The sequence below is a fragment of the Tasmannia lanceolata genome, unplaced genomic scaffold (assembly GCF_043159265.1).
Source record: "Tasmannia lanceolata isolate RefF3 unplaced genomic scaffold, GAP_Taslan_0.1 ptg000029l, whole genome shotgun sequence".
NCBI classification, from domain to species: Eukaryota; Viridiplantae; Streptophyta; class Magnoliopsida; order Canellales; family Winteraceae; genus Tasmannia; species Tasmannia lanceolata.
Window position 1 is genome coordinate 2,501,624 of NW_027518706.1, and position 23,172 is coordinate 2,524,795.

At 37.4% G+C, this 23,172-nt stretch overlaps 1 protein-coding gene across 1 annotated transcript in view; it reads right to left on the reverse strand.

The window, feature by feature from the left end:
- Window positions 1-1,550: 1,550 nt before the first annotated feature.
- LOC143859135 (putative LRR receptor-like serine/threonine-protein kinase At1g63430) overlaps window positions 1,551-23,172 on the reverse strand; it is a 31,174-nt gene continuing 9,552 nt past the window's right edge. Inside the window, exons 6-13 of the mRNA XM_077369817.1 lie at window positions 11,138-11,254; window positions 10,995-11,062; window positions 7,708-7,959; window positions 6,896-7,101; window positions 5,851-5,983; window positions 5,594-5,751; window positions 3,333-3,548; window positions 1,551-2,023 (exon numbers count right to left, since the gene is read on the reverse strand). Of these exons, the coding sequence (XP_077225932.1) occupies window positions 1,778-2,023; window positions 3,333-3,548; window positions 5,594-5,751; window positions 5,851-5,983; window positions 6,896-7,101; window positions 7,708-7,959; window positions 10,995-11,062; window positions 11,138-11,254 (1,396 nt within the window). The 3' untranslated portion in view covers window positions 1,551-1,777. The remainder of the gene's footprint in view (window positions 2,024-3,332; window positions 3,549-5,593; window positions 5,752-5,850; window positions 5,984-6,895; window positions 7,102-7,707; window positions 7,960-10,994; window positions 11,063-11,137; window positions 11,255-23,172) is intronic.

The window sequence follows — 23,172 nt, forward strand, 5'->3', positions numbered from 1 at the left end:
TGATATTGTAATTTGCAACCCATATGTGATCTACATTAAACTTCCTCTCCAAGAACCATTGATACAGAGCACGCCACGCCTGCGTGATAATTCAACCACCGACAAGAGTCGAGAAGTCAAGCTACTCTAACTCTCATTAGTGCTACTTTTTTCTTGAAAAGTCATTAGTGCTACTTCTTTTTTGCTTACTCTAATTCTCATTAGTGCTACTTTTTTCGCGGCGGCCTGTTGATTACGATTATCATGAATGCAGCATTAAGTGATTAAACTAATTTATAAATGTGATTTAAAAAGAGAGCAGTGAATTGAAGAACAGATAAGATGATGAAGATATCTTGTCTCCCAAGACAGTAAATTAGCATTCACATGATCTTTCATTAAATTCTTGCAAACTGACAACTTAGCTGACCTGTTATTCTAAAGAATAGTTAGCTATGATCACCATCTTCAAATTCCATATCATTCTCATTGCTGTTAATGTGCTTTCGAGTTGAAATATTAAAAGATAAAGCTATAGACAGTCCCTATTGTGCTTTCAAATTGACATATTTAAAGATAGAGCTATAGGCAATCCCTGGATTTGTGTAGAAAACAGATATATTCAAGATTCTTCTGCTACACATGTAGAAAAAAGGTAAAGTACGAAGGAGAGTGCTGTTAAAGTATAAAAGATTAAATAACGCCATCTCCAACAGCTTAAGCTTTTTGAGTAACTGGTTGTTTGACATGGTATCAGAGCCAAAGGTCCTGGGTTCAAACCTCTTGGATAGCATGCAATGGCTAAACCCAAAAAGAGGGGACATGTGCCACGTGTAGGCCAAACCCAAAAGAGGGGCCACAGGTGAGGGGGAGTGTTACTTTTGGAGTAACTGGTTGTTTGACAAGTACATTGTATGATTACTTGAATATGAAAGGAAAGAATCAAGTTCATGAGTTGTGCTTTCAGATGTTGCTAAAACTGAGAACAGAGGACCCTCACATTCCCTAGCCACACACCCATGGTTCAGACCATAGGCCAAACCAAAGTCCACACTGCACCGGCTTTTCACCAACTAATCGTGTAGGCTTTTGACCTAAGCATCCTCACAGCTCACCCTACATATCATCAGGCTACACCTGATGGCCATAGAACCTGTATTGTTAAAGTATAAAAGATTAAATAAGGCAATCTCCAACAGCTTAAGCTTTTGGAGTAATTGGTTGTTTGACATGTATCAGAGCAAAGGTCCTGAGCTCAAAACTCCTTCATATTAAAAATCCACATGTAATGGCCGGCCCAAAAGAGGGACCCCATGCGCCAAGTGTAGGCCAACCCTAAAAAGAGGGCCCACACATGAGGGGAGTGTTAAAGTATAAAGATTAAATAATGCCATCTCCAACAAGACGTATGAGCCAAGAGGTGTAGCCATATCTCATCTTTTTCTGAACTTATTTTGCTGATCTATTGTTTAAACGACCTAAATGCCCAGATTAACTTGAATGGTTGTTTGTCTGTTTTTTTTCTACACAGAATGTGAACAATGAGTATGGAAACCAAAACAAAAGTAAGATAAAAGAAGACCCACAAATCCTTCTTTGTTTTAATGACCTCAAGTTTTCTTGTCAGCCAAAAGTATACAGAAAGAGCCGAATTTTCCATGCATGACAATTTACATTCACTTCGCCATGAAAGCATTCCTTGGAAACAAATGAAAAGTAAAATATAAAATGAGAAAAGAGAAAGAAAATAAAACATGATTTGGACGTATATTTTGGATTTACAATGTGGGCAGCACAGCTACGATGATATTACTAGTTCTGCCCATGCCAAGGGAGACTCCTTCAAATCAGCAGCTGTTGATGTGTCAATTCCGTTCTCTAGCATGACACTTAGTGACTCCATGGATGGCCGCTTGGACGGGTCGGCTTGGAAACAAAGGTTCACCACCTCACATATTACTCTAAGGTCATCATACCTGAAATATTTCAATTCAGGGTCTACCATATAGGGCAGTACTTCTGGCAGCTCCAGATACTCCCTTGCCTGCAAGACACAACAAGTAGCTCAGTTTCATTGTAACCAAAGTCACAAATATCGTTCTCTAGAATTTCTCGCCAAGGGAAAATCTCAGGATATATTAATAATTTTTTTATTACTTTCGGGTTTATATAGGGAAAAAACGATAAAATATAATTATTTAAGAATATGTAATTTAACAAAATATAAAATATAAAATATCAGAAAAATATCACAATATAATTGTGATATTTTCACCATAAATGATACAAAGTGAAAATATCGCTATATTTTTAAAATCTCGAGATTATTTAAGGATTTTGTCATTTTATCAAAATGTCGCGATAAAATCATGATATTTTGAAAATATCGGAGATATTTGTGACATTTTTTTTTTTTGGATGACATAGGGTATCCCCACCCCAATTTTTAGGGCAGGACTATTCCCTATGGATGATATTTGTGACATTTATTGTAACTGAAGCACCATTGCCGAGTTTGTTGACAAACTATAGCAAATCCGCATCTTTTTTATTAGGGAATGTAAGATGAAAGGAAACACAAATAGATCATGGAATATTAGCAACAAGATTGACGGTTATTTAAGTTGATACATGGGCAATACACTTAGGTCTTCATAGACCACAAATGTTGCAATTTTGGGTTCTATTCATCTAAAATCAAATTGTAGATTCAATAGCTCTCTGGTTTCTTCAAGGAATTTTAGAATAAATTCTGGAAATAAGAAAAAACATATTATAAGAAAAAATGTGGAGGAAAATGAAAAGCTGCAGAGTTACTATGTTTTCTCAAGGAATTTTAGAATAAATTCTGGAAATAAGAAAAAAGCTTCTGATTAGGAAACAACAATACTTGTACAAAGAGTTTCCCGGAGAGACAATAGGTAATCATTTTGTTTATTTCACACTGATTCAAAGACATTTTATATGAGGATGGTTTTTCTCTTTCCGCAGAAACAAAAGGATGTGAATGTGTATGAATGTGCATCCAAATAGATGAGAACACCCAGTGCCCTAGTATAGAATGTGTTGTGTACCTAAACAGATGTGAACACCATGTGCCTGAGCAATGCATATTACTAAATATTTGTGATTTGTGAAGTAATCTACCAATTGAGAAGAACTCAGTCGCTGAATGAAAGATCTTTCTTGTTCTTATGACATTTATTTATTTATTTTTATTTTTTTGAAAAAGCAACTTGTGATCAAATCTTTCAACTGAAGGCACATATGAAAAAGTTTTGGTGCCTATGACTGACGATGGGCCATATTCCAATATAAAAGAAAATGGAGAAAAGAAGAAAACGATATCTTACCCAATCCACCAAGCATCCTCTATCGTTGCAATATGGGGGTCTCCCACTTATTATTTCGAGTAAAAGTACACCAAAAGCAAATGTGTTCCCTTGGACATCCAAATTGGGTCTATCTAGAGAATCCAGAAAAGCACGAAAAACAACCGCCTTGTTCATAGAACCGGAGTTTTTTTCTGATTTTGCAAGTACAGTTTTCCATCTTTCAAAATCAATCAGCTACAAAAAAAAAAAAAAAAAAAAAAAAATCAACTAGTTACAAAAGCAGAGATGGAGATAATTCAAAGGGGATACATCCATATAATGACATACGAGATTACAGACTAGAATAAGAACCAATTGAATTGCAGTTAAGCACATAAAATCAACTCAAGGTAACACCATAGACGAAAACAGCAAAAGGAAGTATTTCTGAAATATGGACTTACAGATCCTTTAGCCACAATTAATATCTTAAAGGCATGGGTGGGTCATATTTAAGGACTAAAACCATCTTCACATACATAAAGATGTTGAAAAGATGGTGGATGTTAGGGTCTATCCTAAAAGCTACTTTCTGAGCCTCGAATGTGACGTGGATGTGATCACGTATGTCGATCTGATTGGAAAGCACAGTCCTGACCCCACCATGATGAGATAATCACGACCGAAATCCAAGTAAGATACTTCACCACCTGTTTTTCCTTTTATTTTTTGTTGTTTATCCAGAAATATCTTAAAGGAATCTCGTTGTTCTTCTCTTTTCTGCAAGTAGAGTTGATTTTTGTCAGGTTTTCTGTCAAAATGTCGACATTTTGACAGAAACCTTGCTTTTTTATCTAAAAAGTTGCATGTTTCACATATTTCGACCGAAACACTAAGGTAATCCCAAAATTTCAGAAGAGATGCTGAAATTTCAGGGGAAATATGGTGTTTTTTCAAATCCAAGTGGATTTCGTTTCGGTAGGAGCCGAAATCAAAATATTTGGGCCGAAACGAAATTTTTCAGACAGAATTTAAAACCATGCCTCCCGCCCTGTGGGTACTGTAATTTTCCATTTCAAATGTTGATTTAGATGAAATTAAATCATAGACTCATGTCTCTATTGGTTTGCAAGAGTGTTGCTTGCATATTTTGGATTTCTGTTTTTCTAGATAGTATACTAGCTTAAACTATACATCTCATTTTTATTATTATTATTTTTAAATTTCAAAAAAAAAAAAAAAAAAACTATACAACTCAGATTTTTATTTTTGTTGTGGGAATATGCTAGTATATGTTGATCCTCTCTCTTTCTAGTTGTACACTAGTTTTGCGTGACATCATGCTCTAAATTTTAGTTCTCCTAGTTCATGTGTGCGCTACTACTAGTATGCTTTAAGTTTCTGTTTTAGTTTGAAGGTTAGCTTTAATAGAGCTCACTCCTAAGTTTTTGTTGCTTCTAATTTGCATTAAATCTGACGTAATCATGATATGATATGAACTCCTAGTAGTCACATGAGAAAAGACATTTATATTTCTGGATCCTAATAAGTTAGCCTCTAGACTCGTGGTGCTTTACTTTTCCACTTTACCTGCTTATTCGGATAAAATCAAATCATAGAATCATGTCTATCTATTTTGGCACCATTAAAAAAAATGTCTATCTATATTGGCTTCATGAGTGTGTTGCTTGCATATTTTGAATATCGGTTTTTCTAGACAGTATGCTACAACACAACTTAAATTTCTGTTTTTTCCCTTCTTTTTTTTGTTGATGTGCATGTAAGGATATTCTGGCATGTGTTGATCCTCTATCTAAATTTCAGGCCTCTTAGTAATGCGCCAGAGAGTCACACACTTGATTGGTCTGATCCACATATATTCCATAACTGATATTAATCCAGAATTCATTTTTTTTTATCACAGCCAAATGTCATTCTGCTCTAAAAACAAGAAAATTATTTCTTGGATGTAACTTTGCCAAACGTAATTCTATGGAAGGGAGTACTTGAAAAAATTCATTCTAATTCTTGATTCTAGAATAGGAATTAAGAGAATGGTTGCGAAATGCGAACTGCAGCCTAAATCGTTGATGTTTGTATCCTGGTACCACAAACAAGACCACGATGGTCAACAAGATCAACGGTCTCAATTATACATACATGTCCTTGTAAGGGACCCAAAGTTTGATACTTCCAGTTTATCTCAATGGTATCAACCGCGAAGTCAGAGTTTTACATAAATACCAGTTGCGAAGTATTGATCACCGGGTTTAACAATAGATGAGATTAATTCAGCATACCTTGGGAGAAAAATCTTCAGTAAGATATACAGCACTTGAGTTCAACTCAGATAGCGTGAATGGGGGCTGAAGTTCAGTGTGCAGATACTTTAGGCCACGAGCAATTCCAATAACAATTTTCATGCGCCTAATCCAAGATAATTGACATCCTTCACCATCTGCAATTCAATTACGAGGTCGGTTCTTCAGATCCCGAAAGATGTAGAAACAAAAAAAAAACCATTATAAATACGAATACGTAATAAAAATCCACTCACAATGAAGGTGCTCATAAAGTGTCCCATTTGATGCATATTCAAAGACTAGCATCCTCGAAAATGGGTTGCTCTCTTTGCAATAGCCAAGTAACTTTCCTGTATTTTCATGATTTAATCTTGCCAAATCTGCCACCTGATGCATGGAATTATGCAAAGAATCTTAAGTTTACTCTTTACTAATTATACATTTTGTTTCCCCTTTTCAATTTTGACAACATTGTTGAGAGTTTAGAGTTCATATAGTCGAAGCAAATTCAATATTTTAAAATGTTCAGAAACTTGTTGATAACCCGGCAGAGCGTAACTCCAAACCAAAACTTTCTATAGAAATCAATTTGAATTTAAAAACCAATGAACTTTCCATTTTCTCGGTCGAGACGGGATTGGGAATTGAACCATCAGTTTCCAGTCAGGGGAAAATGTTACAAGTTTGTAACAAGATGAATGCAAGTCCAGGTTGACCACATCCCAAAAGAAGTTGATTCCGCACATTGAAACCCCTTGATCATAAGAGGTCCATCTTTTAGCGACATGGTTGTTCCAATGTGACAAACCAACCACGTCTGGGATTTGTGTATTTGCACTTAGCATTCCCCTATTAACAATTGTGGTTATCGAAATATAATTGGCATTAAGTTTCCTAGGGTACAATCAAGGAGGCTGAATTTATATGGAATTAGAACCTAAAATCTATAGAAAACATAAGATATGTTAAAGTAGTCATGTTACTATATATTTATACAATATTTTTAATTCCATTAAAACAATATATCAATTTTTAAAATTTCCTTAAGTTGGCATTTAGAATTTAAAATTTCAACTTTAGATTTACAACTTTGAAAATTTTCTTTTCAGTGACAAGTTTTTTATTTTTGTTTCTGTGCTAGTTGCTATTTTCCCAGAACCAATCATTTACTTAAGATAATACTGGCAGCTAAGGTGAAAAAAAAGACAATATTGGTTATTCAATTGATCATGGTGAAAAAAAAAAGAATTGAACCTATTGTCACTAAGGTTTGAAAGTTCCAGATCAATAACTAATTACCTCATTCTGAAAATAAAGCTCATGATAGCTAGTCCATTGTTCCTCCAAGATGCATAGAGATATCACTGCAATTTCAGGTCCATCTTTCATGGTGCCTTTATAGACTAGACTGTCCGGCGAAGTACCAATAATGTTGCTAAAATCTTCACAGGCTACTTCAAGCTCCTGGCGCCTTATTCTCAACACAGTTTTCAGCAACTCAGCATCTACTTATAAAAAGAGAACACTAAATCAGAAATATGATTGAGTGCAAAGAAAACATAAGGAAAAAAAAGTAAAAGAACTATGGTTCCTCTACATTTATCACTGCAGAAAGTGTAAAATGCACCACCAAGTTCACTTCACCAGAGCATGAAGTAAGACTATAATTAAACCAATCAACTTCAGAGCTAAGGAGCTATGTCAGAAATATCGTTCACGTGAATTTCTACGCAAAGGAAAATCTCAGGATTTTTTATTTTTTTTTCAGGTTTATATCAGGAAAAATGGTAAAAATAAATTAATTTACAAATATAAATATAAAAAATACACATTTTTAATTCGGAATTTGGGTTAGGTCGAAGGTTTTAGGATGTTTGAGAGTTTTTAGAGTGAATGAGAAGTTCAAGTATTTTTTTAAAGCCAACACCCCAATTTATGCGATAATCCGAGATAAAATCATGATACAATCACGAGAAATTCAACTTCTAGCGAGAAAAAAAAAGCATATTTTTATCGTTTAATCAAAATATCACAATTTTCTCAATTTCTCGCCGATATTTGTGACATAGCTAAGTAGTAGAGATGGACAACAATAAAGTTGATGAACAAACCTACAGATATTGCCATGTGGTCCTTCCCATTTGGTTTTCTCTTCCAAGGGATTATGATCGAAGGTTTTGCCTTGCAACTTTTAAAGGCGGTGAGAATGGCAAGTAGTAAAAGGAAACCAACGATTGTCCCTGTAATGATTTCCAAAGCTAGCAGCCATGTAGGTCTTGATGACCCCTGGTGTGTTTGTACATCTTCAACATGCCCATATTCTGGGTTGGGTGCTTGATGACTTTTCACTGGTGCAGCACCACCTACAGAAAAAAAAGTGATTCCTGATAAAATTTTCTTTATAACCATTTAAAAGAGACACAAAAGGTGACATTCAATATGGCCAGATAAAGTGATTAACTTATGAACCGGCAACCAGGATTTTGATGCATAGATGATGAATATGCTTACTTCTAGTGTCATAGCAGGTGATGAAATCACCTAAGTCACAAAAATCTTTCTCGGAAATTTCTCGTCAAGGGAAAATCTCAGGATATATTAAATTAGTTTTATTTTTCCAGGTTTATATCGGGAAAAAAGATAAAAATAAAACTATTTAAAAATATATAAATTAAGAAAAAAATGAAATAAATAATATCGTCAAAATACCGTAAAAATATCACGCTATTATCATGGTAAATGAAAATATTGCTATATTTTTAAAATTCTAGGGATTATTTCAGAATTTTGTCGTTTTACCAAAATGTCACAATAAAATTGCTATATTTTAAAATATCGGAGATATTAGTGACATAGGAAATCATTGACAAGTACAATATCCAAGTCTTTGATTCAGTCCAATGTTTAAAAACAAGATCAAGTACCAAAAGCCTCTGACAGTCACGTGTGAACCTTTCCATTGCCGAAGGTCATTGCCCAGTCGAACAATTTTCAACAAGTTTCAATCGATATTATATTGTTTCATATCCTCCATATCTTCGTAAGTAGACTCATTGAGCATTAACCACATCTACACATGGCACTGACTATCACAGATACCAGTGTCATGGAGGTAGGATAAGGTTTACTATTTATGTTTTCCAACTAGATATTACAACAAAGTCAATATAGGATTGTTTAATCGCATTGTCATAATGTCAGTCAAGTCTTATAGTGCTGTTTAGGGAGCCGTTAATTGTTCATGCTTACAGTTGTTTTAACACAAACAAATACAAGAGTATCCTTATTAGATCAACAGTAATTGTGCATATGCCAAGTAAGGTTGCAAAAACGTGTTGGATGTCTCTGCATGTCAAAGAAGGCATGACACATATAAGTTAATGTGCCTGCATTTGAACAAGAAAGTGTTGACAAGTCGCAACTATAATAATTAGAAAATGAATAATATAAGTTTCAGGGATGAAAACAGCTTCAATTTGTTGTTTAGAGAACAAACAAACATTATTGGAAAATAATAGGAATACACGGTAAAGATAAAAAGAAAAGATCACAGGATTTCTTTTACGGACCCAATTTAATAATTGGAATGTCAGAAAATTAAGGGAAGTCATAAATTGTTTGCATGTCTATAACTCTATATATCCTAATTTTGAAGATTAAGTATCACATTCGATATGTACATAAACATAAATATATGTGTATACACATATTTGACTGTCAAGGGCAAAAAGATGCAAATAACCATTCTGACTGATTAAAAAAAGGTCTGAAACAATAAAGTAGAACAAACAAATGAATAAAGAGTGAGAATTAGAAAATGTAATAATTTAACAATACTTGTGTTATACAGTGGAAGCACGGCTGCCCATACAACCAATCAGTGGTGGAATAGCAGAAACTTTGACCACATAACATACATTGATCTATTCTCCCAACTCTCAGTTGATACACAATACCAAAATATCACTGTATAACCCAAGAAAGATATATTACAAGGATTAAAATATCATCCCACACAATGTGCGCGATTAGTCATGGATTGGTTTTTGCACTAGCTATAGCACCATGCAACTCACGTGTGTTGTCCGAATAACAGCTTTTCCCATGGTTCATATGGGTTGCTTACGTGGAACTTATGAGTGGCACATCAATTATCAAAATCTTTGGTAGCATTGCTACAATTTTCTTTCATAAATTTGGTTAGTGGGAAACAATAAAGAATACATAATAATAGTGGATTCATTTTATTAAAAAAATGCTCACCAAAATTTTTAATTTTGTTTAACTCTTAATTTTGATTATGCTAACTTACCAACTTCTCCAAAAGCTTAAGCTTTTGGAGAAGTTGGTAAGTTAGCACGGTATCAAAGCCAAAGGTCTCGAGTTCAAACCTCCCGGGTAGCAAAAAATCCACATGCGATGGTCAGCCCAAAGTGGGACCACATGTGCCACGTGTTTGCCAAGTGGGCCAAACGTGCGGGGGAGTGTTAAAGTATAAAAGATAAATAACGCCTTTCTCATCGGCCCAAAGTGGGACCACATGTGCCACGTGTTTGCCAAGTGGGCCACACATGCGGGGTGGTGTTAAAGTAAAAAAGATAAATAACGCCTTTCTCCAACAGCTTAAGCTTTGGAGAAGTTGGTAAGTTAACAGATTAAAAGTAAAATGTCTGGTAATAATTTCATTAGGATGGCTTTAACTAAAGATTTCAATATTTCAAAGTACTATAACTTAGTTACTCAGTTTCAGTAGCATTAGCAGATATAGTTATATCTAGCCGAGTAATGAAAGCTGTGACTTGTCATTGTTTTCTTTTGACAACTAAATAATAATGGCACTGAGCATTTTATGATTAATTTCTTTTTCTCACGCAGTTCTTAAGGGTTTGCTTCTTTCAGTTTATTTCTTAATTCTTAGTTATTGAAGCCTAATTATTACATAATCGATTGTTAAAGTTGCATCCAACTTACTTATGCACTGAATAACACAGTATGGACTCTTAAGTTAATTAGGCAACAAATTTCATAATTGAATTCGAAAAAAGACAGAAGCACTCGGTCTGTTAAGAGTGAAACAATATTTTTACTAGAGAGAGAGAGAGAGAGTCACAGCATGACAAATATTAATACAGTATATATTTATATGATAAATATAGGGTTTAGTATTTATTTGTTTCTGTACTTTTTTTTTGTTTGTACTTATTTTTAGTATTGTTTTCCACTAAAAATTGCATCCCATGTCATGCAAATAGAAAATGATGTCCTGACGTTTAGAAATATCACAAATAAAAAAATATAATCCAACAGCAATTCAGTTTTTCTTTGAAGTGCCTTCTTTCCAACACATGATCCTAAAGAGGGAAACTTTGAAATAAATAAGAGTTAGTAGGAAACCCACCACATTGCTGAGCAGAACGCTGCAAGTTAGAATCTCTGTCTTTCAAACAGTTTCTTTGAAAGCTTGATCTGCAGAAGAAAGTATAAGAAGCTGCGTGGAACAAGAGCAATTCTACAAGGATTATGAAAATATCAGATAGGTACCTTGGAAGATATTTCAGGCATTGAGGTATCTCTCCAACAAAGAAGTTGTATGAGAAATCTGCAATTTTTAATTGAGGTGACCGACAGAAGCCCGTGGCATTTTGGCGAGGGGCATTCCTGAAGCAGCGCTTAGACACTAAGAAATCAATATGAAAAGTATTTGAACAAAATATTCTTTTAAAGTATTTGAAATATGTTGAAGACTATGTTGCATCAGTACGTGTATGAGTGTCAGAATCCAACACGGGTATCGAGTGTCGGATTCCGCAAACCTTCAAATGAAAGATTCATGGATTCGCCAACATATTTTAATTATAATAAATAATATATTAAAATTTTTAGTAGGTTGCGTAAATATAATGTTTTATTTTCATAGAAAAGATATAAAAAACTTAGGGCAAATCATTAAAAAAATGCAAAGTTTATGCGAAATTGTGAATAAAGGGTAGTGATTTGAAATTTATAAAAAAGGTGTTGTCAAGTGAGAGAATAAGGCTTTTAGGACAAATATACCCCTCCTACCTCTTTTTTCTCTCCACCTTTTTGAACTTATCCCTATGCACTTATTACCTTCTCACCTACCACCTTCTTCTTCCTCAAGACTTTTCTAATGTGGAAAAGTCCATGGAAGGGTTTTGAAGGTTGCCATTTACAACAGGGTTTGGTAATCATGAGGGTTTATTCATGATAAACTTATTGAAGGAGTGTTACAAAATGCAAAGAAAATGAATTTTGAGCTTAAAATTGAATTTTGTTGTTTTCCCCATTTTCAAGATAAATCCATTTTCTTTGCATTTTTTTATTCTAAAACATCAAAATCAAGCTTCAATTTATGGTTGCCTGCATGACACTATGATCACAATGTATATCCCTATTATCCTTCGAATTTTTACCCAATTTGAAAATAAAAAACTTTGGAATTATCCCTATTCTACTGGCTTCCGTCGGAAGTCCGAACAAAACTTCGGACTTCCGAATGGAAGCCAGTATACATAACCAAAATATTGGTTCCATTCGGAAGTCCGAAGGTTTGTTCGGACTTCCGAACAAACGTTCGGACTTCCGACGGAAGACAGTCAAACTTTGTAGTTCGGTAATTGTCATATGTTAGTGCATCCTTTTGGTATTTTTTTCGTAATTTTAATACTTTGCTTCCATTTTTTCGTAATTTTTCATTTAAAACTTAGCACTTTAGCTACAAATCCGTAATGATTACTATTTTTTGCAAGTAATGATTACTATTTTTTGCAATTATGCTTTTGCTAGCCACCTTTGCACCCATATTACTTCTGCCAATCTTTGCATCAAATGATGGGCCACAAGCCGAGAAGTTGCCTCGGCAAAGGTGGCTAGCAAATTCCCATACAAAAAAAGGGAAATGTTATCCACACTACTGTATTTTGATAAGGGCACTCCTCATTTAATTAAAAGTACGGTATGGCCCACCATAGGATGATCCAAAGCGTCAATTAGATGGGCCACAGCCTAAATTGGTTGTGTCCCAAAAATCATTTCCATAGGTTGATCCTAACCCTCCGATCTACCTCTAACATTCTAATCAGAGGGTTAGGATAAACCTACGGAAATGCTTTTTGGGGCACAACCTATTTAGGTTGTGGCCCATCTAATGGACGGTTTGGATCATCCTATGGTACGGGCCATACCGTACTTTTAATAAAGTGAGGAGTGTCCTCATCAAAATACGGTAGTGCGGATAACATTTCTCAAAAACATCTTAAAAAATACGGCAAAAATCCGGGTGAGACGCGGATCGACCCGGCACGTACGGGCCCGGCGTGAGAACTACATTTTCTACCCCGGAACCACTAGGGAACCAAATTTTCTACCTCGGAACCACTAGGGAACCACATTTTATACCCCGAAACCACTAGGGAACCACATTTTCTACTCCGGAACCATTAGGGAACCACATTTTATACCCCGGAACCACTAGGGAACCACAATTTCTACCCCGGAACCACATTTTATACCCCGTAACCATTATGGAACCACATTTTATACCTCGGACCCACATTTTATACCTCAGAACCACTAGGGAACCACATTTTCTACTCCGGAACCACTTGGGAACCACATTTCCTACCCCGGAACCACTACGGAACCACATTCTATACTCCGGAACCACTAGGGAACCACATTTTATACCTCATAACCACTAGGGAACCACATTTTATACCCCGAAACCACTAGGGAACCACATTTTCTATCCTGGAACCACTACCGAACCACATTTTATGCTTCGGAACCACTAGGGAACCACATTTTCTACCCCGAAACCACTAGGGAACCACATTTTATACCTCGGAACCACTAGGGAACCACATTTAATACCCCGGAACCACTAGGGAACCACATTTTATACCCCGGAACCACTACGGAACCACATTTTATACCTCGAAACCACTAGGGAACCACATTTTCTACTCCGAAACCACTAGGAAACCACATTTAATACCCCGGAACCACTAGGGAACCACATTTTATACCTTGGAACCACTAGGGAACCACATTTTATACCTTGGAACCACTAGGGAACCACATTTTATACCTCGGAACCACTAGGGAACCACATTTTATACCCCGGAACCACTAGGGAACCACATTTTATACCTCGGAACCACTAGGGAACCACATTTTATATGCCGGAACCACTAAGGAACGACATTTTATACGTCGGAACCACTACGGAACCACATTTTATACCTCGGAACCACTAGGGAACCACATTTTCTACTCCGGAACCACTAGGGAACCACATTTTCTACCCCGGAACCACTACGGAACCACATTCTATACTCCGGAACCACTAGGGAACCACATTTTATACCTCATAACCACTAGGGAACCACATTTTATACCCCGGGACCACTAGGGAACCAGATTTTCTACCCTGGAACCACTACGGAACCACATTTTATACCTCGGAACCATTAAGGAACCACATTTTATACCCCGGAACCACTAGGGAACCACATTTTATACGTCGGAACTACTACGGAACCACATTTTCTACTCCGGAATCACTAGGGAACAACATTTTATACCCCGGAACCATTAGGGAACCACATTTTGTACCCCGGAACCACTAGGGAACCACATTTTATACCCTGGAACCACTAGGGAACCACATTTTCTACCTCGGAACCACTAGGGAACCACATTTTCTACCTCGGAACTACTTCGGAACCACATTTTATACCCCGGAACCACTAAATTCTAACATGTAACCAAACATGATTGTAGACATAGAGAGAGATAGAGAGAGGTCAAGATAAACATTGCAACCAAACAAAGAGTCTCATAAATAGGGAGAAAAAACCATAAATAGAGCTTGGAAACATTGGCAATGGAGCTTGGAAACGTTGGCAATGGAGTTTTTTTCCAAAACTACAATGGCAATGGCAAGCTCCAAAAACCTTCCATGAAGCCTTGAGGAAGAAGACGGTGGTAGGTAAATGGCAACCTTCAAAACCTTCTCATGGAGTTTTCCACGTTAGAAATGACTTGAGGAAGAAGGTGGTAGGTGAGAAGGTAATAGTGTATAGGGATAGGTGAAATAGTGGAGGGAAAAAAGAGGTAGGAGGGGTATATTTGTCCTATAAGTCATCTTCTCTCACCTGACAACACCTTTTTTATAATTTTCAAATCACTACCCTTTATTCACAATTTAGACAAAACTTTGCATTTCCCAAAAACTTATTATGAGGATGGATGAAACTGAAAACATGAAGTAATTGTAAGGTTGTTGTAGGAGTATTTTCAAAAACAAAACAACTAAAAGAGACCTAGAAGTGTCTCTATGAATCCTAAAGTATTGGAATCCGAGACGTGTCCAACACGGACTCTTCGCCCGTTCAAAAGAATCCAAGTAACATAGGTTTAAGTATTGAAGTATTTTTTTATTTTTTTTTTATGGGTATGCTGGGGTTAGGCAGGACCCCAACCAGATATATAGTGGGGGCAAAACAACTCCAATGAAATAGGGAAGCAAAAGACAAAAGATAGGACGGCAAGAACTGAAACAAAGCTAACAACAGAGGGGCCACCAAGCCGAACAGGCTATGCCAAAGCAAGAGCAAAACACCAAAGAAAAAGCTACCAGCTCCATTCGGCATCCCAAACTCCAACATTAGCCCAATTTAGGCGGGACATTGGAGAGGGATGGCAGAATGCATGTTGGAGAAGGACGGAGGAGAAGTATTGGAGATTTCCCTTTTTTCTTTCGCACTGCTTGCCAAGAGTCATCTTCAGCAGCGATATGAGAAGGGGACACCGTGGGTGTATCAGAATCTATGTCTTGAAGGGCGTTGACGCATTTTGCAACAGAACTTTGAGGCACTTCAGGTTTTCCAGAACTGTTCCGAGCAGGGTAGGAGCTTTGAATTATCGAATTTGGATTAACAGGGTTGACCAGAATGGCATTATTGGTTTCCTTGGCAACCGGCCTCCATTTCATGTTGGCCTGAACACGAATAGGATTGGGGTGATGAGAGCAAACCTCGGTGGCGTGGCTGAAATCATGGCAAATCTTACAAGCATTGGGTTTCCAGTCATAGATAATCTTTTGATCAATTTCTCCTGTGGAAGTTTTGAGTCTGATGGAATCAGGGAGTTGCTGCCCTGCTCTAATTTGAATGCAAATTCTAGCGAAGTTTAATCGAGTCTCCTCGGCAGTGTAGGTGTCCATGTAGAGATGTTTTCCTATTAAGCTAGCAATACGACTCAAACAGTGAGAAGACCAGAACTTAAGATGGAGTCCGGGCAATCTAACCCAAATGGGAATTTCAGAGAGGGGGGCTTTTCAAGAGAGGCCTCAGGATCCCATCGTTGAAGGAGGAGTGGTCTGCCTCCATAGGAGTGGCTGTGGTCTTCAAGAACACGCGAACAATCTTCAGGGCATGAGAATTTAAAAAGGAAAAAACTGATTTCGAGGGTGAACAATTGAAGGAATCCCTTCAACTTCCATTTTCGAGCGAGACTATCTCGAAGGGAGACGAAATAGGGCCTTTTCCCTAAGAAGTATCCTACAAGGCAATTTGCCCACTTTGTCTCTTGAGGAGAGATTTCTTCATCTTGGAAAAAGAGTACCAATTTAGCCTTTTCTTCTGCATCTGGGGAGATGGTTTTGAGGGCAGTGGGAGCTGGAGCAGAATGCTCAGAGTTGAAAAGCAATTTCCAGGAGGCAAGACCTGAAGAAGCAGCGACTCCATCTTCAGCTTTTTGAAGACCAGAGATAGGAACATGAGAAGGGGTAGGAGCAGAAGAAGCCTTTGCTGAGCTTGAAGTGTTCTCGACAGAAGAGAAAGGAACTGCTTTCTCGATTGGAGCTGGGCAAAGGGGGGGAGAAGAAAAAGCTCTATCAGAGGTTCTAACAGGAAGAGGGAGAGAGTTTGAGCTTTTCTTTACAATCTCTAAAGGGCGGGAAAGAGTTGAATGGGAGGAGTTCGAAGGGCCCACTAGATGACCCTTTGGATCACATGACTGGAATTCGAAATCCTTTGGGCTGGAAACTTCCGGGGATAAACCTTCAGGTAAAGTCCTAGCTGACAGCACAATAGTTCTGTCTGAGGGAGCTGAACTTCTGCAAGGCTTTTTCCCATTTGGAGTAGACTTCTGATATAAATCTTCCTGAATCAAGGACGGCACATTTAAGGGAGACTGCATTTGCAAAGGACTACAGTTGGGCTTTTTTCCAATCTGATCCGAAAGCAGAGTCTCGTTTGGATTTAACAGAGGAGAGGAAAATCCTGGGCTCAGCAAGGTTGAATCAGTCAAAGGACAGAGTTCATCTGGGTTTGACTCCATCTTGTTTGTCTTCTCAGCATTAAATAATTTGGTACCTTCAGCCAAGGCTGAGTTCTGAACTTTGGGGGCTACATTTAATGGAAAAGAAGCATTGGTATCTTTTGGAGATAAGTTCGTTTGCAAATAATGCTCTTTTACCCAGGTTGGGCTGTCCTTTTGACAGGGCTTGCAGGTGACAAGGGAAGGAAAGAACTGCTCCATTCCCTCGTCAGCAGTAATCGCAAACTGCTGCTTTTCAAGGATGGTGATTTCATGCTCTTCATCTGAAGGAGGATTTTCAGGTTGCTGAATACAGAGTTCATCTTCAGAAATGGGAGTTTTTTTCCCCAGGAGCTGCTTCACCATTATATATGGGAGAGCAAGCTCCTAATCTCGCCCATAACTTTGACAACAAAGTATGCAAGACCTAATACATTCTAAAATAATTAAGGAAGAAGTGGCCCATCCTCTAAGCTTCTAATTGGTCCATAACTTCGACCACGATGTCACTTCGTTTGTGAATATTCAATCATTTCTTTTCTTCCACATGCAACATGTTATGAAATTAGTATGAATTATGAATTGTCTAAAATATGCGAACTCTAACACTAAAGGCCCACTCTACCAACCACTAAGATGGGAAATAATTCATTCTAAAATGCTTAAGGAAAAAATGTTGCTCCCTCGAAGACCCCCTGTGTGGTTTGAAGAAGAGATGATCAAAGGACTACTACCCTCCACATGAAAAACATGTTTACTACTGTTCCTAATGTTTTAGAATGTGTTAGGTATAGTAGGACGCAATTAGCACTGTCATGATCATGAAGCACTGCTAAAACCTTTTTTTTACACTATATATATATATATATATATATATATATATATATATATATATATATATATATATATATATGAGAAAAGTGTTTCTAGTCCGGCCGACTAGAGATCATTCTCTAGTCCGCCACCCAAAAACACATGGGTCCCACATATTTGGGTGATCTAAAGCATTCATTTGATAGGCCTCATCATAGATAGGATGTCCACAAACGTGTAGCTAACTTAGGTACACCGACGCCTTAAAATACAGTGGGCCCCACATTGTTTCGGTGATTCAAAACCATTCATTTGATGGGCCCTCACATAGATAGGGTGTGCCCAAAAAATCAGCTCCATAGGATCATCCCAACCCTACAATTTGTGGAGGCAAAAATGGACGTGTAAAAACCTTCACAAATCTTTCCATTTTTGCCTCCACAGTTTGAAGGGTTGGGATCATCCAATGGAGCTGATTTTTTGGGCACACCCTATCTATGTGAGAGCCTATCAAATGAATGGTTTGCATCACCCAAACAATTTGGGCCCACTGTATTTTAAGCCATCGGTGCAGCTAAGTTAGCTACACATATGTGTAGCTACACCTCTCTCTCTCTCTCTCTCTCTCTCTCTCTCTCTCTCTCTCTCTATATATATATATATATATATATATATATATATATATATATACATATATATATAGGGCTTACTGTTCCTGCGCTCGAGCGTAGATAAGAAAAGCTTATCTACGCTCGAGTGCAGAAACAAAGTGGGCCCACATTGTTGGGGTGATCCAAAGCATTCATTTGGAAGGCCCTATCATAGATCGGGTGTCCACAAAAAATTAGCTCCATTGGATCATCCTAACCCTTCCATTTGTGGAGGAGAAAAATGGGCAGATTTGTGGACAAACAAAGTCTGTCCATTTTCCCCTCCACTATTCAATCGGTTAGGATGATCCTATGGATCTGATTTTTGGTACACACCCTATCTATGGAAGGGCCTTCCAAATGGATGCTTTGGATCACCCCATCAATGTGGGCCCACATGATTTTCAGCACTCGAGCGCATATAAGCTATCTGCGCTTGAGCTCATAAACCTATTTCCCATATATATATATATATATATATATATATATATATATATATATATATATAGAGAGAGAGAGAGAGAGAGAGAGAGAAAAGTGTTTCTAGTCCGGCCAACTAGAGATCATTCTCTAGTCCGCCACCCAAAAACACATGGGTCCCACATATTTGGGTGATCTAAAGCATTCATTTGATAGGCCTCATCATAGATAGGATGTCTACAAAAATTCAGCTTCATAGGATCTTCTTAACCCTTCGATTTGTGGAGTTAAAAAATGGACAGATTTGGGTGATGCAAAGCCGTCTATTTTAAGCTCCACAAATCATAGGGTTGGGATGATCCTATGAAGCTAATTTCTTGTGGACACCGTCTCTATGTCAGGGCCCATCAAATGAATGCTTTGCATCACCCAAATATGTGGGACCCATGCGTTTTTGGGTGGCGGACTAGAGAATGATCTCTAGTCGGCCGGACTAGAAACACTTTTCTCATATATATATATATATATATATATATATATATATATATATATATGTGTGTGTGTGTGTGTGTGTGTGTGTGTGTGTGAGAAAACTGTTGGTGAGCTTAAGCGCACCATTTTTTTGGTGCGCTTAAGTTGTTATAACGCCTCCCATTGGTGCGCTTAAGCAGGACCCAAACATTTAAACGAATGGGAGGCGTTATAACAACTTAAGCGCACCAAAAAAATGGTGAGCTTAAGCACACCAACAGTTTTCTCTCTCTCTCTCTCTCTCTCTCTCTCTCTCTCTCTCTCTCTCTCTCTCTCTCTCTCTCTCTCTCTCTATATATATATATATATATATATATATACCTCTATATATATATATATATATATATATATATATATATGAGGAAAATGATTGTGAGCTTGAAGCTCATATAGCTTATATGAGCTTGAGGGCCCAAATACATGTGGGCCCATATTGTTAGGATGGTCCAAAGCATTCATTTAAAAGGCCCTTACATAGATAGGGTGTGTACAAAAAATCAGCTCCATAGGATCATCCTAACCCATCCAAAAGTGGAGGGCAAAATGGACAGACACCGTTTGCTACAAGTCTGCCCATTTTTGCCCTCCGCTTTTGGAGGGGTTAGGATGATCCAATGGAGCTGATTTTTGGTACACACCCTATCTATGATGGGGCCTTGCAAATGAATGGTTTGGATCACCACAAAAAATGTGGGACCATGTGTTTGGGCCCTCAAGCTCATATAAGCTATATGAGCTTCAAGCTCACAATCATTTTCCTCATATGAGGAAAATGATTGTGAGCTTGAAGCTCATATAGCTTATATGAGCTTGAGGGCCCAAACACATGGTCCCACATTTTTTGTGGTGATCCAAACCATTCATTTGCAAGGCCCCATCATAGATAGGGTGTGTACCAAAAATCAGCTCCATTGGATCATCCTAAACACTCCAAAAGCGGAGGGCAAAAATGGGCAGACTTGTAGCAAACGGTGTCTGTCCATTTTGCCCTCCACTTTTGGATGGGTTAGGATGATCCTATGGAGCTGATTTTTTATACACACCCTATCTATGTGAAGGCCTTTCAAATGAATGCTTTGGATCATCCTAACAATGTGGGCCCACATGTGTTTGGGCCCTCAAGCTCATATAAGCTATATGAGCTTCAAGCTCACAATCATTTTCCTCTATGAGGAAATTGTTGGTGCGCTTAAGCTCACCAAGCTTATGGTGCGCTTAAGCACCCAATCACATAGGTCCCACATTTTCTGTGGTGATCCAAACCATTCATTTGCAAGGCCCTATCGTAGATAGGGGGTGTACCAAAAATCAGCTCCATAGGATCATCCTAACCCCTCCATTTGTGGAGGACAAAAATGGGCAGATTTGTGGACAAACAATGTCTGTCCATTTTGACCTCCACAAATGTATGGGTTAGGATGATTCTATGGAGCTGATTTTTGGTACACCCCCCATCTATGTAAGGGCCTTTCAAATGAATGCTTTGGATCATCCTAACAAAGTGGGCCCCCATGTGATTGGGCGCTTAAGCGCACCATAAGTTTGGTGAGCTTAAGCGCACCAGCAGTTTCCTCTCTCTCTCTCTCTCTCTCTCTCTCTCTCTCTCTCTATATATATATATATATATATATATATATATATATATATTCTTCGCTTAGGGAAGTAATTAGCACTGTCATAAGCATGAAGCACTAGATCCAATTTGATCCACATGAATGGTGGAAATATGGATTAAGGTAAATTTCTTGAGCTTTGTGCCCTCTCACCAGAGTTTGACTCAATTTTGTAGAGATCTCCATGCCAAGCTCATACTCGAAATGGGTCAAGTTAATGATTGGCTCCACCAACTTTTGTAACATTGTTAACTTTGCATTGAACTGATCAGGTCCAAATCAGAAATTAGACGAGTGATCTCTGATTGCAGTCTGAGATTTTGAATATTGAGCCTCTTAACAAATTATTTATCATTTTGAGAAACAAAATGGTTTTAGCAGGAAATTGTCATGCTATTTTTTATTTGTACGAAGGAAAACAACACCTAAACTGTCATTCAGTTTGTTGTTGGTCCAGCTTTATCAGATCCATTAATTGCCTAATAATTTTTACATTTGTTTTGAATATCAATCTGAACCTTGTCAAATGAACACAATGAAAATGATATTTGGGATGCTTCAGAATGCAATTGGAGTGACCTTTGGTTACAGATTGTTGAAGTTGCACCTACAAGTGGTTCACCCAGGAGGAATCAAGTAAACATTATCGATTAATAGATTCTAACACAATAAGAACACTAAATGGATTTATTACTTTTGAAAGATGAAAAATATTATTAAGGAAACAAACAGAAATAACAAGATGGTCACAAGAAACCAACCAAAAGCTACAATGGCAACTCAAACATCATCCTATAATGGATAATAAACTAATAATATCTCACAACCGAAGAACCTTTGAAGACACAACAACACATCAACGAATAAGCCTCATAATTTGCCTACCAATAGACATGCCTGAAATAAACACTATGACCCCCAATATAATCCAACACCTCAAAGGCATCAGTGAATTCCCACAGGTTAATCTTTAAAAGGTCACTTTGCACCACCAACGATTCAAGAAATGAAGGATCCAAAAGCTTAACTTCACACTACAGAGCAAGGATCTCAGATTAATTAGAATCCTTGACACTAACAAGGTAGAAGCTCATTGAATGGCAATACTAAGAACTACGAGGTTCAGAGACCTCATAGACTTCTCTAACCCCTTGAACCAGTCTTTAAATTATATTCTTCAGTAGGAAGTATTACCTTCTCGACAGAAACCTAATAGCAATGTTTCCTTTTATTGCCTTTCCTATTGACCTTAGAAGCCATTCTGCATATCAAATCATCTTTATCTCTAAATCAAACAATCAAATATTCCATCATACTTTTGTTAAGTCATTAGATCCAAGAGACGTACAGAGCATGTTACACGGATTCTTCTGAAAGGGCGAAGTACTTGTGTTTGACACGTGTCAGATTCCAATACTTGAGGTTTCTTTGCGACACTTCTAGATCTCTTTTATTTGTTTATCTCTAAATATTACTACCGCAACTTTACAATTGCCGCACGTTTGCAATTTTATCAATAAGTTTTTATATGAAAATAAATTATTAGATTTACTTAACCTATTTAAATTTTTAATATGTTATTTTTTATTACCACAGTATTGTGTAAGGGAAGCTAGAGGCAAGGCATAAGAGGATTTGTACCACAGGTTATGGACGAAAGAGGGTGAAAAAGACGTCTACAAGCTTGCTAAGATGAGGGAAAGGAAGAGCAGGGACTTGAATCATATAAAATGCATCAAAGACGAGAATCAAAGATTGTTAGTAAAAGAAAATGAGGTTAAAGAGAGGTGGAGAAGTTACTTCGATAAGTTGTTTAATGGAGAACCTGTAGCGAATTTGGGAGAACTTGAAAACGCTTTCGATGATACAAACCGGAGGTTTGTTCGTAGAATCCGAACTTCAGAGGTAAGAGTAGCTATGAAAAATATGAAATTAGGTAAGGCTAGGGGGGTTAACGATATTCCTATTGAGACTTGGAGATGCTTGGGTGATGTGGGTTTGGTTTGGTTAATTATATTATTTAACAATATTTTGAAGACTAAGAAGATGCCTGATGAGTGGAGGAAGAGTACATTAGTACCTATTTATAAGAATAAAGGGGATACTCAGAGTTTGCACCAATTACCGGGGAATTAGGCTAATGAGTCACACCATGAAGCTTTGGGAGAGGATAATTAAGCATAGACTAAGAAAAGAGATTAAG